The following is an 18,084-nucleotide window of genomic DNA, read 5'->3' as shown; positions in this document are numbered from 1 at the left end:
AACTTCACTCTTTATAAATCAAATTTGGTGGAAATATTCCTCGCATAGATTACAAAGGTTTTGCCAGTTATAATAATTCAAGAAAAGAAGAGATTCTACGAAGAAACGCTTATTTTACCATTTTAAAGGCACTTGTTATGATTTGTCCCAAACAATTATCGATGATTTGACATGGAATGATGCTTCTAACACCATTTGGGTCATAATCATCATGTCTTACTCTTTTAGAGTATAATATGTTGCCGTAATATGGTTATAAATGCATTTTCTCACTTTTCTTACTGATGTATTCATTTACGTAATGGATCAACAAGGATAAACGTGGAATATTTTCAATACGTTGTTATGTTATTCAATCTGGATATGCCCAACTTAAATTCAACTAGTTATGAAATAAGTATTTTCCCGCTCTAACATATACAAAGAAATAGCCAGATATGAATACAGATATATTGTCAAATCTGATGAAAAGTGCTAAAGCCTAAATCGTACATTTTCGTCAACAAATGAGTTTCATTCTATGGGTAAGTAAACGAAAAATGCCGTAACTACCCATTTACAACCTCTTAATGCTCACACTTTTATATTCGCATTATTTGAAGAGCTATTCATTCCAGTTTGTATGTAATCGCGAAGAGAAGTCACTGTGTGCATAATAAACAATTACGAATAGGCATGCAAAAGAAATCCATCTATAGTGACAGAATGTAATAGTGCATTAAAGTAATTCTCATAAACACCAGCGCTGGTATGAGGAATTGCATTTACTAGCATATTTTTTTTATATATATATCTGTAGTACCAGCATGCAACAGACTGGGAATCAGTTCAAAGAATATCAATAAAAATATCACCTTTCTCCCATATCGTACTCCTAAAGCTCATTGTCACCCTACTCCATATAAGAATGAATTGCTTTACTACAGTCGGTTCTTTTATTTTCATGTTGAAGGCTCTTGCCACAGACAAAAATTCACATCAAAGCGGGGCTTTAATTGAAATATAGAGAGAATTATGAAATGGAAAAAAGAAGAAAAGGGAAAGAATTTACGAATTTTGAAGTGAAAATCTTGTCCTTTAAATGTCAGTCATGGCCTCTGAGAGGAATTTCATCAGGGGATATAAAGTTTCTTTTGGGTCCCCTTCCCTTCTTCATTATCCATCCTTTTTTTTCTATCCACTATGGTTTTATGTCAAGAGCTGTATGGTCAAAAAGGGTATGGAAGGTAAGAGAGAAGTGGAATGGAGTGCCCTGTTGATTTGCTGCATTTGAAGCTTTATACTCTTATACTCCATAATGAATATATATAAATAAAATTAAAGATGATTTTTATGATGCGTTTCTGTGCATACTTGCTGCCTTTTTGCTCCCCCTGCTGCCTTTCATCTTTATCCAAGCCTAAACCGTATACCCTAGCACTGGCTTATTTTAGGGTAATAAAAACTAACTAAGCTAAAGTTGCAAGGTGAAACAAATCTACTTCACTTGTGCTTTGAGCAAACTTTCACAATTTTTGTCGTGTTCACTTACTAAAGTTCAGTAGTGTCTACTTTACAAGTGCATGAAGAATATCTTAACTATGTAGGTTCACAAAATGTGAATGCTAGTCTTCAATATATGCAAACATTTTCTGAGATACTATGGAATTCTCAAGCCCTCTTTTGGACACCCCAGACCTGGATACGATGTCCCCCCCCCCCTGCACCCCTTTCTCAATGACCATGACATCAGGTCATAATTATTTGGAAAGACACGAGAAGGTAGAGTTCCAAAGCTTCGACATGTAGGGGAAAAAGCAGTTGTCAGAAGGGCTCACCCTTGAGTTGCCGGCCATACAGTAATCATGTGATGCAGTCATCTTGCCGAGCATTGCATGGTCTAGCTATAGGTACGGGGCACACAAACAGCCTGCTCTCAGAAGCAAAAGCTAAAGCAATACCTATAGAAGAGGGAAAGTGAACTAACATAACAGCTTAGGGAAAGGAGGGGTCAAGCACTAAAAGTTAAGCTTGCATTTAGCACACGCACTAGATCATCCCAGTCCAATATTCCTACATCCATATGGCCGAATGTCCCAGCCACGTTGATAGCGGCTCCCTCATACTTCAAGGAGGTACGAGGAGGCAGACCATCATGAGTTAATTGAGAAAAGAATCATCATATCCCAATAACCCATCCTGTCACCCAGGGTCTCTGAGAGGGAGAAGGAGAGGGGGGTGGGGGTTTAACTGGTTAAAAACAGGATGGCTAATAGAGAAGGGAAGGATAAAGATGCTATAACAGATAAAGTTGTCAGTATTAAGGATTGTACTCAAAACCTTGAAAATATAATTTTCTGCAGTTTTTATCCGTCTTTAGAGAACAGTTATCACAAAATTACTTGAAAGTCCTACAAGTTTATGCTCAAGATAATAACATTAAGGCATGTCTATAGATATAAACTTCAAAAGTGTTAAGTGAAAGTGTAAAACGAGAGGTACAAATAGTTCAGAGATATCCCGTAATTAATCTATTCAATTTCAATTTGTTTCGTTGGGTATGACCAAAGACCCTAGTATTAGGGTTATGACAATCCAAATGCATAACATCATCTTATCAAATATTGAACACTAATGTGTATAACAGTTCATGTATAGTGGTCAGTGGCTAATTTTTTTAACGAATTATTATTAACAAATTCTACTGACATAATACATCATTAAAGATAAGATTAGAAAGTTATGTAACTGGACGTTGACATTAGAAATGAAGAACGTTATCTTTAGTACTTCACTCAGATAAAGATCCATATCAACCCAGGTGTTATTGTTCATAATCCTATCGGCTTTTTTTACATACTATCTTTTTTATGTTAGCTAAGACGGCACGGTCAACTCAATCCCTAATTGAAACCAACTCCTGAACCCTATATATATATATATATATATATATATATATATATATATATATATATATATATATATATATATATATATATTCTAGCCTAAGCCAGGTACCCATTTCATCGACCAACACCCTAGAAATGAATTAATAATTTGGGTTGAATGTGGACCGACTGTCCCAGCTAGACTTGAACATACGCACTCAATCCTGCACGGCCTTGTGAATGCCTCATTAACATGATCATTAACTGCTCTGCCATTATATTAAGCCACCAAAATTGCCATGTAGGCATTTTGATAAGACGGTGGGGGGCAGTTATGTTTATTTTCTCCTAATGCGAGACATTTTGGGCTTCACTTTAGTTTCGGGGGGGGGGGGGGGGGGGGGAGCGTGACCAAGTGGAACATCTCGTCACTCTATTTTACAGAGTTCTAACTAGATATTCTACCCAGTTCTGATTAGACTTCACATCCGCATCTGTGAATACCTCGAACAAACTATAATACTCAAAATTTCACCAGTATAAAATAAACTCTGCTTGTTCCCCTTTGCTTCGAAGGCTCTGGATATTTGAAGGGCTTGACTTCGGTCTGCTTGATTTTTCCACTGTAAAGCTGATCTTAAGAAAGGGGCTGAGCTGGTGCAGGCGAAATCGTAGTCTTGAAAGAGACACATGTTAATCTGACTGGCAAAAGTTTTTTTCTTAATCGACACTTGTGACATTAGTGTCTGCGACAGGACAGGTCGAAAGTAAGTGCGACTGATGGTAACCATGATCACTAAGAGGTCTCCTGTCTTGTGTGCCAACCTCCTATGGCTCTCACTGAGCATAGGGAACCTATAGCTCAGCTCAATACAGTTGCCAGGCACTTACCTATCACCTCTTTATACTTTATGGGAAGGGAGTTTTACAACTATTTACAACTATTCTATATTGTAGTTATACAAGAAAGATATTTCTTTACGTACTTGTCCTCAAGTTTCTTATTTTCATGTCTTGTTGATCTATCCCTGAATCTCATGAACATCCTTTTCTAACACAGCTTAAATTTATGGATGACGTCTGCATTAAACGACCTCAAAAATTTCATTATTTTACTTGAGATCATATGTTGCTCATATTTAAATTTGCTCAATGAAAGGACTCTTTTAACACATATAAGTTGCATTTCTCAGTCTACTTTGGTCATCATCTTCCAAGTTGGTTTCGGTTTTCACATAGCAAGTTGTAAGACAGACTTATTTTATCACCATATGGAATAGAATTCAGCGAGACCCTCAGAAGAATGTTTAACATGACTCATCATGGACTGAGAACCATATATCTGATTTTCATTTGAATGTTTCTGTAGTTCCATGTATTTTTCTTGTTTTTTCAGGAATGACATTGAAAAACTTTTCCACCTTTTCACTGGACTTAAATATTTTTGTATTTTTTTTCATATTCCGGGTTATTGTTGCAGGTTTGAAGGTTTTGTATTTTGCTTATAAAGATATCATTAGATCTATTAAATGTTTCTTGATGCCCTCAGTTTGCTGCTGAGCATAGATTATTCTCATTTGTTTGACTTGACTATATTATACTGTATTATTCAAATTTACTTGTCTACATGAAACATTTTCATCAGCTTTCTGTCCCTTACCATGAAAGTTTGGCATTGTTGTAGCCCGAGTATATACTGTATTCAAATGCTAGTCATCACCAATGTAAGTAACATTTGACTATTGATATCCCATCTTTAGAAAGAAAAGGTTCTTTTGAATAGAAAGACAAAAAAATTATTTGTCTTTTAATTCTGTTGAATAAGGCTGCTTTGGGAGCATAGTGAATATCTAGAATAACAGTCAGTGGGTTAATCATTTGTCCTGTTTTATTTTAGAGCAGTGTTGTGTTAGGTTTTGCATTGCTGTTGATGATGACCTCATTTTGTATTTGCAATACGAACGTTAACCTTACTCCATTCTGTTTTTTCAAAATTATGATTCGTTACACAATTTGGTCATCCTCTTCTTGTAGTATTCTGATTGTCCTCATCTATTTCTGACGTGTAGCTTGTAGTCACTTCTGTGATGTAATCTAAGATGCCTGTTTTGTTAATTTCAATGTTAGAAATGCAGTATCATTTGTAACAAGAATTTTATTTGTGTTATTTTGTCAATCTGTGGTTTACGTGAATTAGGCTAAATTTCTTGCAATTACTCATAATCTTTTTCAAATGTCCCCTTTCATCTGCTGAATTACACTGAATATTTTGCATTCACTTGTAGTCTTTTTCAAATGTTCCTTTTCATCTGTTGATGCACTCTACTTTGTACTGTTCTTAGTTTATACTTGCATTCATAATCTGCTCTTTATTTTTTTCCAGGTCGACAAAATGAAACTTGAGATCAGCTAACTAAATTATAATTATCTCTTGATAATACTTCTTAGTAACTCCTCTGCTTTTAGTTAGTATCTCGTTAAACTCTCGCATTTAGTTTTAAGTGCTTCTGTTGCTTTGCATTTTCTTTGGATTACTTTCATTCATTGATTTCTTTCCATCCTGTTGTTGGCATAAAATGCCACACTGCATTGTTTGAGTGTACCTCTATTTGCTCTGAATATCATAATTTTCTAAGTTTGTTGGTATGGTCTCACAGAACTTACTGAAAGGAAATGCAGTAAAAGGTACAGGGAGGAAAGATATGCCATGGTATAGAGACAGATGGATTTGATTAGGGATAGGAATATTTCAAATTAAGGTGTCAGAATGATGATTGTGGATGCAATGTGGTAGAAGCATTTTGTGATGGATATAATACAGATTTAGACACTGATCTCACTTGATGAAGCAACTTGATGTGATGAGCAAAAAATTGAAAAACATTTTTAATAAATAAGTATAGAAGCTTCACCCACATATGGCATTCTGTCCCCAAACATACATTGTCTCCTTGTCACACATAATGCTTGATGACATTTAACTCAACTCATTCTTCATAACTCTAGATTTTCCTGCAGTGAGCACTGTGCACTAGCCTTGCTTTTTTGTAAAATATTAGGAGCAACACATAGTAGAAGGTAGGTACATCAGGCAGGAGCATTTAATAGAAACATAAGCTAGAAGTAGTAGTTAGTAACATTAGGTGGGAGTATTAGGTAGAAGTAGCAGTTTGGAAATTAGGCAAGAACACTTGCAGATACATTAGGTGGAAGTAGTTGGTAGGAACATTGAGTAGGAGCCTCTGGAAATACCACTGTAGTTACCTTTCACCAAAGGCCTGTTAAGCGTGAGGCTCTAAAGGCTAGGAAGCAGAACGGGAGTTCACCAGAAATGAAGACTTTTTCCCCTGGCCACCCCTTTGAAGGAGTTCCAGGAGGGACTGGACATCAGTAATGTAGATAGACGGATAGATAAAAGTCCATATTGCACTTAAAATGGCATGGTTTGAGAATTTCACATGGAGTGATGTTCTGTACTTACCTCATCCATTCTACTGAATTAGGAATGGAGTAACGATGATAGGTGGATAGTAGATAGATGAATAAAGTATTCAGCCATTTATGAATCAATTGTTGTTTTTTCCCTGAAATATATTATTAAAAGTAAATAATTTCTAATATGATGCTAACTAATGTGAATGTGACCTTTCTTTGTTCCTGTTGCTACCATTGAAAAAGGAAAATTCTAATTGTGTTTTAAACTACTTGAAGCTCAAGCAGATGTTGGAATGATTTATTATTTAAGAAAAAGTGTGTGGGAACTAGGGCATTTTTCTCAGTAGTTTTCAGCTTTCATATCTCTACACCATACTCTTACAGTCACTTGGGAGAAAACTATTTTTTGGATGTCTAGGTAATTTATTTCTCAAGGTACTGCAAAATTTATTTCTTAAAATAAGTTAAGTACTGGCATCATAAACTTCAGTTGTATAACAGATACTGGGAGTATGGTGTTTAATAGAAATGGTAATACAGGACTTGTGTTGCAGGAAATTTCTGAGACCAAACAGCCAGTGTAGTGCAGGACATGGCATCTGGGGCAGGAAAACAAAGCATTCAGTATGACTTCTCCAAGGTGCTACCTCTCATCATCACATTGCAGGTGAGCATGGCTGATGCACATCCATGGTCAAAGTACTGCTTGAAATCACATCATTTGAGAGATAAATCTATACTAAAATGAATCCTTTTAATGCCTTAACATCTCCAGATGGATATGTCAATGAGGTGAGTGATGTCTCTAAAAAGATATTCATGCATTGAGCATCACACCTCAGTTTTAAACTCTGTGCACCAAGCTTGGGAGGTGGTTGAAGTAGCTGTACATGATAATTTTTTCCAGCATTCAGTCATCCTCTGGCCATACCAATGAGAGCACATATTTAGGAGTTTTCCAAGAAGGAAATAGAGCAGATTTTTAGCTAGATTTAGAGGACCAAGCAGATGACCCTGAATTGCTTAATGGTGATCTGTCATATCATGGTATGGAATGTGATTTTATGGACACTGGCTTTTCTGGTACTGAAAGTAAATCAAAATGAGGCAGGAATAGAGGCACTGTTGCCTGTGCCTACATATAATGTGAGATACAGCATAATGATGATCAGTAATCAAAACTTTGGTGTAAGTAAAATGAACAAAACATGCACATTGGCAACATACCTGATACTGAGGCCTCACTCCTGTTTCTTTGTGCATTTATTCAGAAACATCTACACCTTATAAGAGTGAAAGTAATGGGCAAAATATGCTACTGAAGTTAGTATTTTTTCATTTTTGGGTAACTCTCTTTGAAACTGTAAGGTTGAAAATTTCTTTAAACCTTTAGTAAGAGATTTTCAGCCATTAGAGAAACCTTTCATCACACCTCCTTAGTAAATCATACTTGCAGCCTCCCTTGTGGCATCCCCAAACCATACTTAATCATGCGGGATGCTTCTTGTCACGTTACAGATTGGTTGTGCATTTAGTTGTGCTCCTCTATGGTCTCCCACACCATGAAGGTAAGACCTTGAAATCTTAGCATGCACTAGTTGAATAGGTGTTCTTTATTAAGAAATGAGTGACACCATTTATGGAGACTCTTTTGCTGAGTCCATCTCCTTGAGGGAATCTCCATATGGAATGGGCATCAGAAATGTAGATTGAAAATGATGAGAAAAAAAATGCCCACTAAGACTCTGCCAGTTTCATGGGAAGCATACTCATCCCATTAACTACAGCTTTTTTTTTATAGGCATGAATTACAAAGTTTTAGAATCACAAAAGTATATAGTACAGGGATAAGGGAGAGAAATACAACCTGTATGCACATATTAAAAGGTAACTAAAAGAAGCAGGAGCCACATTGCTCATCTTCATTCTGATGGTCTATATGTGACACCACCCTTTCAGTTCCCACTCTTCCATACGACTTACCAGATATACTCAACAAACATATACCTTTGTGTGTTTTTTGGTGAAAGTGAAGAGGAGTTGCAGAAGGTTGTAAGTGTGTTTTACGATATGTGTAAGCTGAGGTTATTGTAGATAAATGCAAGTAAAAGTACAGTAATGGTGTTTGAAAGGAAACAGTGAAAGTACAGATTTTGCAAAACCATGTAGAGTGAAAGAAGAAAGTGTACTAAACTGTGTCTTGGATATGGGGGGAGAAACACTGGAAGAAGTGAGAGAATGTAATATTTGGGAGTGGTCATGGGTAAGTTTGGTGATATGGAAGAAGAGGTATGGGAGAGAGCAGTACATGGTAGAAGAGTCATTGGGTCCCTTAATAGAATAATGAAGGGTGGAGGTATAAGTGTATTGTGTAAGTGCAGCTGAAACATGGACATGGAATGGTCAAGAATCCAGGCTGTGGAAATGAGTTATTTGAGGGGAGCATGTGGTATGACTGGAAGGAATGAAAAAAGAAATGAGGGGTGCATGAGAGATGCAGCATGGCAGGGAAGGCAAAGGAAATGAATTGTGGAGTGGTAGAGTGGATAAAATGTAATACTTTGAGGCAGTTTGGGCATATAGAACTAATACAAGATGAGGAATTTACAAGGAGAGTGCATGATAGTACAATTAAAGGGGCTGGTATGAGAGGAAAACATCTGTGACATGGGGAAATAGAGTAGAAGAATACTGTATGGAGAAAAGCAATGGAAGAATGCAGGGAATAGTGTATGTGAGGAAGGCATGTAAGGACATGGATAAGTGAAGACTCCCTTAATGGGAGTTTCCAGAGGGAACAGGCATCAGAAATGGATAGATAGACAGCATTCAGCCAATCCTCAGGCACCTCACCATGAGCCATACATAAACTGAAAATCAAAACTAACCTGTCAACAAAACATGTATGTGTATATTTTGTTGCTTAATGTTCCAGGAGGCCATACAGGTTTTTTTTTTTTTTATATATGTTGCAGAAGCATCTGGACTCTGTGACTACTGAACAAGGTAGTGGATGGACCCTGCAGCCAATCACACCTATAAAGACAAAGGTGAGTGTTTGTGCTGTATGGGCAGGAAGTTCAGTGCTCATATGTTTCTGTCCTAAACTTTATTATTGAATATCTTTTGTTCTTTCTGTGTACAGTACAACATTGCCTTCATACCCACCTTTATAATGTAAGTTATTGCATTCATTCATTCAGAAATCTCTTATCATGGAGGCATTTTTTTACTATTTTTTCTACAGTTTCTTGCTGATCTTTATGGTATTGATATCTTGTTTAACTTTGATGATTTCAGTAACCTGTTCAACCTTGATATTGGTGTTTTGTTTAGAAACTTGAAAGTTTTCATTACATCTCCTTTTTTTTCTGTTTACCATTGTAGGCAAATTCCTTTCCAGTAACCTCATCATGTAACCTAGCTTCTTTATGTCTTTTTGTTGCCCTCCAGTGAACCATCCCTACCAGGATTAATATTTCTTCATGTACAAAGGTTTAACTTCAGATGTTTACTCTAATTTCAGTGTCATAAGTTCTTTAGCTATATATGTGTTCACTTCTTCATTGATGGACCTAAACACAGTTTTGATATTACTCAATAGATAGTTTGACTTCTTAAAAGCTCTCTTAATGTGTTGTTTTGACAACAGGCTTTATGATCTAGCATGCATGAGGAGCAGTTAATGAAGCAAAAGATTTCAGAGGGTAATTTTGTAAGGAATGATGTAAGAATATATGAGGAACTGAATAGCAAATTCAAATGTTCACAGTGGAAGCCACTATATCCCCAACACCAGTGAGATGTAATGGGGAGGAGATTTTGGAAATCATTGAGATATCTAGAAAAGATATTAAGAGAATGTTAAAAGCACATGAACCATACAAGGCTTATGTTACTGATGAAATTTCATTAAATGTGCTAAGTAGGTGTGTAGATGCACTGTATAGACCACTTGAATTATTGTTCAAGAAGTCATTGGAGAGAGACAGTGTCAAAGGGAATGGAAAAGGGTAAACATTATACCCGTTTTTAAGAAAGGAGACTGGGAACTAGCACCAAACTACAGACTGGTCTCACCAATGAGTGTGGTGTGTAAGGTTTTAGAAAAGATTGTTACAAAGCAAGTGGATGGCTTTTCGCAGAGCAGAATTTCCTAAGGAAGAGATAGCATAGTTTTAGGGAAAGATCATGTGTAACTAACTTAGTTTGATGAGAAAGTGAGCTCAGTCCTGGATAAAAAGGAAGGGTGGATTGTTTGTTTATGGATTGCCAGAAGGCATTTGATACTGTACCTCATAGGAGGCTGAAAATAAGCTGAATCACTCAGCAGGAATAAGTGGTAACTCCTTTGATGGATAGAATTATCACAGTATGAGGGAACACAGGATGCATGTCAGAGGAGCCTTTACCAAATGGGTTGAGGTGACCAGGATAGTGTTTTATTATGTGTATATGCATAGGTGATTGAAGGTAAATGTGAGTAAAAGTAAATTGATGGTGTTTGAAAGGAAACATAGTGGGAGTATATGTTTTCCAAAGCCCAACAGATTGAGAGAAGAAAGTGTGCTAAACTGTGCTATGAATATTAGGGCAGAAAGACTGGAAGAGGTGACAGAATTTGAGTATTTGGTAGCTATCTTTGGTAAGTTTGGTAATATAGGGGAGATAAAGGAGAGAACAGTACAGGGTAGATGAGTTATTGCATCCCTTAATAGAATGATGAAGGGTAGAGGTGTAAGTATAGAATTGAAGAAAGGATTGAGGAACAGCATAGTCCTCCCAACTCTGACATATGCAGCCAAAACATGGACATGGAATGAGTCACAGAAATCAAGTATCCATGTTATGGAAATGAGCTATTTGAGAAGAGCGTGTGGTATGACTAGATTGAATGGAGAAAGATATGAGGGAGTGTATGAGAGATCTGGTATGGCAGGGGCTGAAAAAGAGGGCAAATGATAGTTGTGTGACAGGTTATAAATAAAAATGGAGAACAAGAAAGTTTTCTGGAAGGAGGTAAACAGTGTGAGAAAAACAAAATGACAATGGGAACATCAGTGAAAAGGGAAAATGGGGATGTGGTAACAGGTAGAAATGAGGAAGAGGAGCTGGAGCATTCTGAGGTTTTTTTAAATGTGTTTGATGATAGGTTGGTAGGTGTAGGATATTTTGGATATGGAGGTATGGGAAGTGAGAGAGTCATGTGTAAGATGAAGTGTTGCAAAGTAGCTGGAGTGCATGAATTTCTTAAGAAATTAGATGATTGTGTTATTAATTGGTTAGATAGGGTTTAGAATGTGTGTATAGCATATGACAAGGTGCCTGAGGATTGGTAGAATGCCTTATAGTGCCATTATGTTAAGGCAATGGAGACAAAAGTGGTTGTTCAAATTACAAAGTGTAAGTTTGTTGAGTAGCTGGTATAGCCTGAGTAAAGCTGGGAGAGTGGTGATTGAATGTATGGTGGCATGTACAAAGCTTCATACTGGTGAGGAACCTTGTGGCTGCAGGAATGGTAGAGGATGTGAGGACCAATTTTTTTTTTTATGTGAGAAATACTAAATAGAAATAGAAACACATGCATGTGGCTTATGAATCTGGAAAAAGCATGTGATAGGGTTGATAGAGATGATCTGTGGAAGATGTTGCAGATATATGGTGATTGAGGAAAAATCTGCTTGAAGCAATGAAGAGTTTTTATCAAGAGAATAAGGCATGTGTGCAATTAGGAAGAGAAGCTGAGTGTTGTAGGTGAAAGTAGAGGTGTGTATATGTCTGTGATAATACCATGGCTATTTGATTTATTTATGAATGGCATGGTAAAGGAGATGAATGCAAAAGTCTTGGAGAGAGGAGCAGATATGCAGGCTTTGTGCGTGTTTTTGGGGGACGACATGAGTCACTTGGTGCTGTTGGCAGATTCAGTTCAGAAACTGCAAAGGCTGGTATCTAAGTATTGGAGAGTGTGTGAAAGGAGAAATTTGAGAATAAATGTAAATAAAAATTAGATTATTAGGTTTTGCAGTGCAAAGTGTAAGGTTAATTGGGGTGTGGTATAGATTATGAAAACTTGGAGGAAGTGAAATATTGTAGATACCTGGGAGTGAACATACTAATTGAGAGAATGAGTGAGGAGTGGTTGAAAAAGAGGATTTATGTGTCAGAAGAGAAGGGGACAAAAAGCGTGGGACCAAATTGGAGATTGAAGGACAGAGTTAATAAGATTTTGAATGCTTAGGGCCTGAATATGCAGGATAGAGTGATTTGGAACAATGTGGTATACAGGTGGTGAAGTGCTATCAGTGGACTGAATCAGGAGATACAAAGCAGGTGGAGAAAACCATGGGAAGGTTTGTAGGTCCTAGTTGTGAATAGGGGGCTGTGTTTTTTAGTGCATCGGCCATGACAGCAAGAGAATAGATGTGAATAAGCAAGGCTTTTTCTTCTGTTCTTAGTGCTAACTTGCTACTGCAGGAAATGCTGAACAACTATGTAAGAGGAAAAATGATGATGATATTTATGATTATGATGATGAATTTTACCCATTGCTTTTGTTTAATAGATGTGTTATGCAGAGGAGGCTGAGTATATGTACAATAATCCTCCCACTGCAGAAGCTGTTGATGAGGCTATTATCAAGACCAAAGACTTAGAATCACAAAAGGAACAACTGCTAAATGAACTCCAGAAGATTAATGATCAGATGGCCCAAGAAAAGGTAATGGTTTATTTTACTGTAATAGTACTGGATACAACTTTAAGATGGATGACAAAGTGCTTATGGATAATAAAATATACATGTTACTTACAGTTGTTACTGGAGAGGATTTTGCCATTTGGTGTTGCATAATTGGTTTCTCTTCATAGCTGTAAGAGTTAAGCCTTGCCTACTTTTATAAGTCTGTTTTTCTTTGTACCTTATTGCATTATTTCATTGCAGTGTTCACTTCCAGTGTCTTGGTTGCACACACAGCTGTAGTTTAGTCAAAGAAAAATGTTGGGACTAATGCAGAAATTGCTAAAGACATTCAGAAGGTAGCAGGTGATATGTTGTGTTCCCGACAATAAAAAGATTTTGGTTCATTCTACTAAGTGCTTTATCTTCTCATCTAGGAAATGAATTTTAGATTTCCATCAGATAAATGATGTTAACACATGAGGTTATTCCAGTAATGTTGTCACATTTCCCTTTCACCAAGAGTGGAGACATTGTTCTAGTAGTGGTCTCCACGTTCCAGTACTTCTTTTGTGATTTGTACCATAATTATGGCCATAATGATAATTTGAGAAGCTGTTCACCTCTCACAAAAATGCTAATCCTTATGAAAACCATATTGTATTTTTTTGTTGTAAATTAAAACTCAGACAAATACCAATTTCATTACAAATACCAGATGGTACAAATGGAGTACCTCAAACATGTGGCAGCAGAGTAGCATAACTTGTAGCACATATAAGTAAATTTTCAGTGTTGAGGTTTACGGTTTATCATTTTATGTAGAAGATTGTTTTACTAAACTGTAACAAAAAACTATGAAAGAATCTTTCTTTTTTTATCTTTTCTAATACAGTGTACAAGAAATCTTAGGAGAGATGTAATGAAACAGTAAATACGGAGTACATTATAGTACATGTACGCGGGAGACAGCGACAAAGCAAAATAAAAAATAATAAAAATGCATATAAATGTTATTTTGATATAAATTAAAGAATGAATAACAAATTCTTACCAAGTCTGGTCCTGAAGCTTGTTTATATAAGAGATGGAATTAGGCAGGAGTGACTGGATCATCTGTGGATGAGTGTTGGTGACCTTGTTGAAACTAGATGTGTAGGCTATCATGGCTTCTCATCTTGCTTTGGTTTGAACTTTAAGAATTGATCCAAATGCTCTGGGAAGAACTTTTTTCTTTTGTTGATAAATTTCTTTATGATAATTAATGACATCAGTCATCAGCCAAGTAACTTGGGAACTGCAGTCTGTTGTAGGATAACCCTTTCTGAAAACAGTCATTGCATCAGTGATATGCCAGAAGGCCTCTGACTTTTTTTACACTCAATAGAACGATGTTCCAACAAAAACTTTAGTTAGGGTGTTGTATCAACGAGAAGAGTTTCTTCATTAGCTTGTGATTCTAGGTCCAATAAATTTTCATTTCACAAGACTCAGTGTCATACAGGCAAGTCCTCTATGTCAGTCTCATTCACTTTATCAAAGCCAACTCCTGCAGTTTTCATATTCTGTTGATCCCATGGGACATACATAAACCCTTGGAAGTCACAAACATTGTCAGGTAATATTTCATCCATACTCCTTTCAAGCATGACAAGATACCTTCATTCCATGAATTGTTTGATTGTTGATATAATTGAGCTATCAATTGCTGAGATCAGCTAAGATTAGGTGGCAAAAATAGTATGGCTTGAATGTCACAATCCTGCCCATAACCAAGGACTGAATCAGTGCACTTGTTTAGAGGCATAAATATAACTTTTATACTGGGATACAAACCCAGTTTGAATGGAGAAAAACTGGAGGAAGTGAAGTGTTTTAGATATCTGGGAGTGGATCTGGCAGCGGATGGAACCATGGAAGCGGAAGTGGATCATAGGGTGGGGGAGGGGGCGAAAATTCTGGGGGCCTTGAAGAATGTGTGGAAGTCGAGAACATTATCTCGGAAAGCAAAAATGGGTATGTTTGAAGGAATAGTGGTTCCAACAATGTTGTATGGTTGCGAGGCGTGGGCTATGGATAGAGTTGTGCGCAGGAGGATGGATGTGCTGGAAATGAGATGTTTGAGGACAATGTGTGGTGTGAGGTGGTTTGATCGAGTGAGTAACGTAAGGGTAAGAGAGATGTGTGGAAATAAAAAGAGCGTGGTTGAGAGAGCAGAAGAGGGTGTTTTGAAGTGGTTTGGGCACATGGAGAGAATGAGTGAGGAAAGATTGACCAAGAGGATATATGTGTCGGAGGTGGAGGGAACGAGGAGAAGAGGGAGACCAAATTGGAGGTGGAAAGATGGAGTGAAAAAGATTTTGTGTGATCGGGGCCTGAACATGCAGGAGGGTGAAAGGAGGGCAAGGAATAGAGTGAATTGGAGCGATGTGGTATACTGGGGTTGACGTGCTGTCAGTGGATTGAATCAAGGCATGTGAAGCGTCTGGGGTAAACCATGGAAAGCTGTGTAGGTATGTATATTTGCGTGTGTGGACGTATGTATATACATGTGTATGGGGGGGTTGGGCCATTTTCTTTCGTCTGTTTCCTTGCGCTACCTCGCAAACGCGGGAGACAGCGACAAAGTATAATAAGAAATAATATAATAACAAACCATCAAGGGTGAGTAGGGGCATTGTCCAAGAGTAGCGAAATTTTGAACCATGAATTGTTGTTTGCACAATATTTCTTTCCAGTTCATACTGACAGCTTATCTAGAGATAGTTATGTTGTTATCTAGGCCCTCTTGTTATTCAGCCAAATTACAGGAAGGTGCTTTTTTTATGTTGCCCTTTCAAGTCATCAATTTCTCAGAATGAAACACTATAAAAGACTTAAACCTGACCTCCAGTAGCATTTCCTTCAAGCATCAGAGTAAGGTTATCCATGATGGCTTTTAATTTTGGCACTCTTTTCTTTTATTGAAATAAAAGTTTTCAGTGACATTCTTTTCCTTTCTCATCCATATTAAATATTTGCATAGGGAAGTATGCATTCTTTTTAATAATTTTCTTTATCTGGGCAAGGAATGGTGAGCCACTTTTTTTCTGCATTAGATGCTTTAGCAGTCAACAGAATGTTATGTATGTTGTAATGCCACTTAGATCGTTCAGACTTGCCACCGCTAGTACCAAGATTTTCAGCTTCTGAGCTTTCCATGTGTCTTGTGTTTACCTCTTTATACAAACTTCTCACCCTCTCCTGAATTGGCATTTTACTCAGGGAATGCTCTGCTAGTTTTCACCATTAGTCTATATAATAGTTTTTGCATTTGCTTCATGAGGGTACTTCAGAGTGATATGTAGTGCAGAAAATTCCAGCAGAATCTTTTAGAGGGTTGGGGAGTCCTGATGGCTTGAACATCTAGGATCAGTAGCATATTATAACTGGGTTTACCAAACAGATAGTTTGAAAAAGTAAAACTGTCAAAGTTATTTTCTATATTATTTTTGTACTATTCAGCAACACTATACAAATATATGTTCTTAATCTTAGCAAAAGTTCATTTATTTTGTAGCCATGGAACATTCTGCACTGGTGTTTCTAAGTGAATAGCAAACAGACGTAATCTTTACTGATCTGAAGGCTGTGGTGGAGGTACAATAATGCCAGACTAGAGAGCCACATTTCCAGCATAGTTGATCAGAGAAGGTCCCTCTTCCTTCTGAAACCAATGAAGGACTTTTCAGTTCCCAACAGCCTACTGTCAACAGTGATATTTATGTTTAGGAATTGGCCCTCATCTGTATTTTTAAGGCATCTCTACAAGTATGTTGCTAACTGGTCTTGTAGCTGTTTCAAAGACAAAGAAAATAAAACATTTAAGATGGAAGATTTGCTTGACACAATTATGGTATGTTGCTTGCATTTATATGTGCTAAACCATGTACATTACAAATGTTCAGGTGAAGGAAGAATCTGTTTCCTTCCTATAGAAATTATACTTTTTAGACATTGCATGATCATTCATTCTGTACATATTTTAGGTTAAATGACTAAACCATTCCCGTGACTTTGCTGTGAGAGAGTCGAGTGTCTTCTCTCTCAGGTTGCAATCTGTTCCTGTGGCTTTGCTGTGAGGATACAGGATGTAGGAAGATCTGCCATCTAGAACTTCAGTTTTCTGAAGCCTATACATTTCAGTCTAACCCTTGTTTTGGATGGCAGTAGGGAGATTAATGCTTCGCTTGGTCCAGTGTCTTTGATTCCAAAACTGGTTCCTAGCTCTGAGACAGTGTGATCTTGGAAAAGAAATGCAACATTTCTTTTGTGGTGTTCTTTACTTATAGCTGTCGGCATTTGAAGTATGTTGTTGCCTAGATACAATTGCCCACATTCTTACCTAATGACTCCTTTGTAATATACTAAATGGGTAATTCTTTGTCACTATGATATCTCATGTCTGCCACCCTTGTGATCATATCATCAGTCACTTTGTAGGCCTGTTGGATATCTTGACAACAATTTTGCAGTTTTTTGGCCAGTGTGTAAAGTACCTCCCACTAGTGTGTATCATATAATCTGGAAAGTCATGGTATTTTTTGATGATGAGACACGGTACACTTCATGTAAATGTTTCATATAGAAGAGTCTTTTTATTGATAAAATCACAAATGGCACTGCTTTTGTTGGACCTTGTTCAATCTGACACAGTGTCACATCCATATTATTGGTGATGAGGTGATGCAGCAAGAAAGAAGCAACCATGACCTAAGAGGTGGCAATGGGTAGGCCTCCTTTAATGTACATGGCAAGGTTAGGTACTTAGTAGTCATGAATCAACAACAGCAACAGAGGTGGTGAGGGATAATCAAAGCAGGGTAAGGGGATGGAATAGATGGTTCTGCCTCAACCTTCCATCCTTGAGGAACACTTGGGGGAAAAAATAATAGATTATATTGACATGTGATTTGATTTTACTCCATGAAGTCACAATTTTGTTTCGAAACCCATTTAAGAACACACACACACACACATGACATCCAAAAGGGGTATCCTGACCCCTAAGGATCTCTTCCTGGAAATCTTTGGTTATCAACCATTGACACAATTAGTTTATTC

The 18,084-nt window shown here is 37.1% G+C and overlaps 1 protein-coding gene across 1 annotated transcript in view; it reads left to right on the top strand.

Annotated features, from left to right (window-relative positions):
* The first annotated feature begins 3,294 nt into the window (after positions 1-3,294).
* LOC139760034 (uncharacterized) overlaps positions 3,295-18,084 on the top strand; it is a 34,143-nt gene continuing 19,353 nt past the window's right edge. The window contains exons 1-4 of the mRNA XM_071682774.1: positions 3,295-3,634; positions 6,857-6,969; positions 9,278-9,352; positions 12,868-13,023. Of these exons, the coding sequence (XP_071538875.1) occupies positions 6,895-6,969; positions 9,278-9,352; positions 12,868-13,023 (306 nt within the window). The 5' untranslated portion in view covers positions 3,295-3,634; positions 6,857-6,894. The remainder of the gene's footprint in view (positions 3,635-6,856; positions 6,970-9,277; positions 9,353-12,867; positions 13,024-18,084) is intronic.

The sequence above is a fragment of the Panulirus ornatus genome, chromosome 34, assembly GCF_036320965.1.
Source record: "Panulirus ornatus isolate Po-2019 chromosome 34, ASM3632096v1, whole genome shotgun sequence".
In the NCBI taxonomy this organism is placed as follows: domain Eukaryota; kingdom Metazoa; phylum Arthropoda; class Malacostraca; order Decapoda; family Palinuridae; genus Panulirus; species Panulirus ornatus.
Note: the sequence above shows the minus strand (reverse complement) of the source record. Positions and strands in the feature narration are given on the sequence as shown.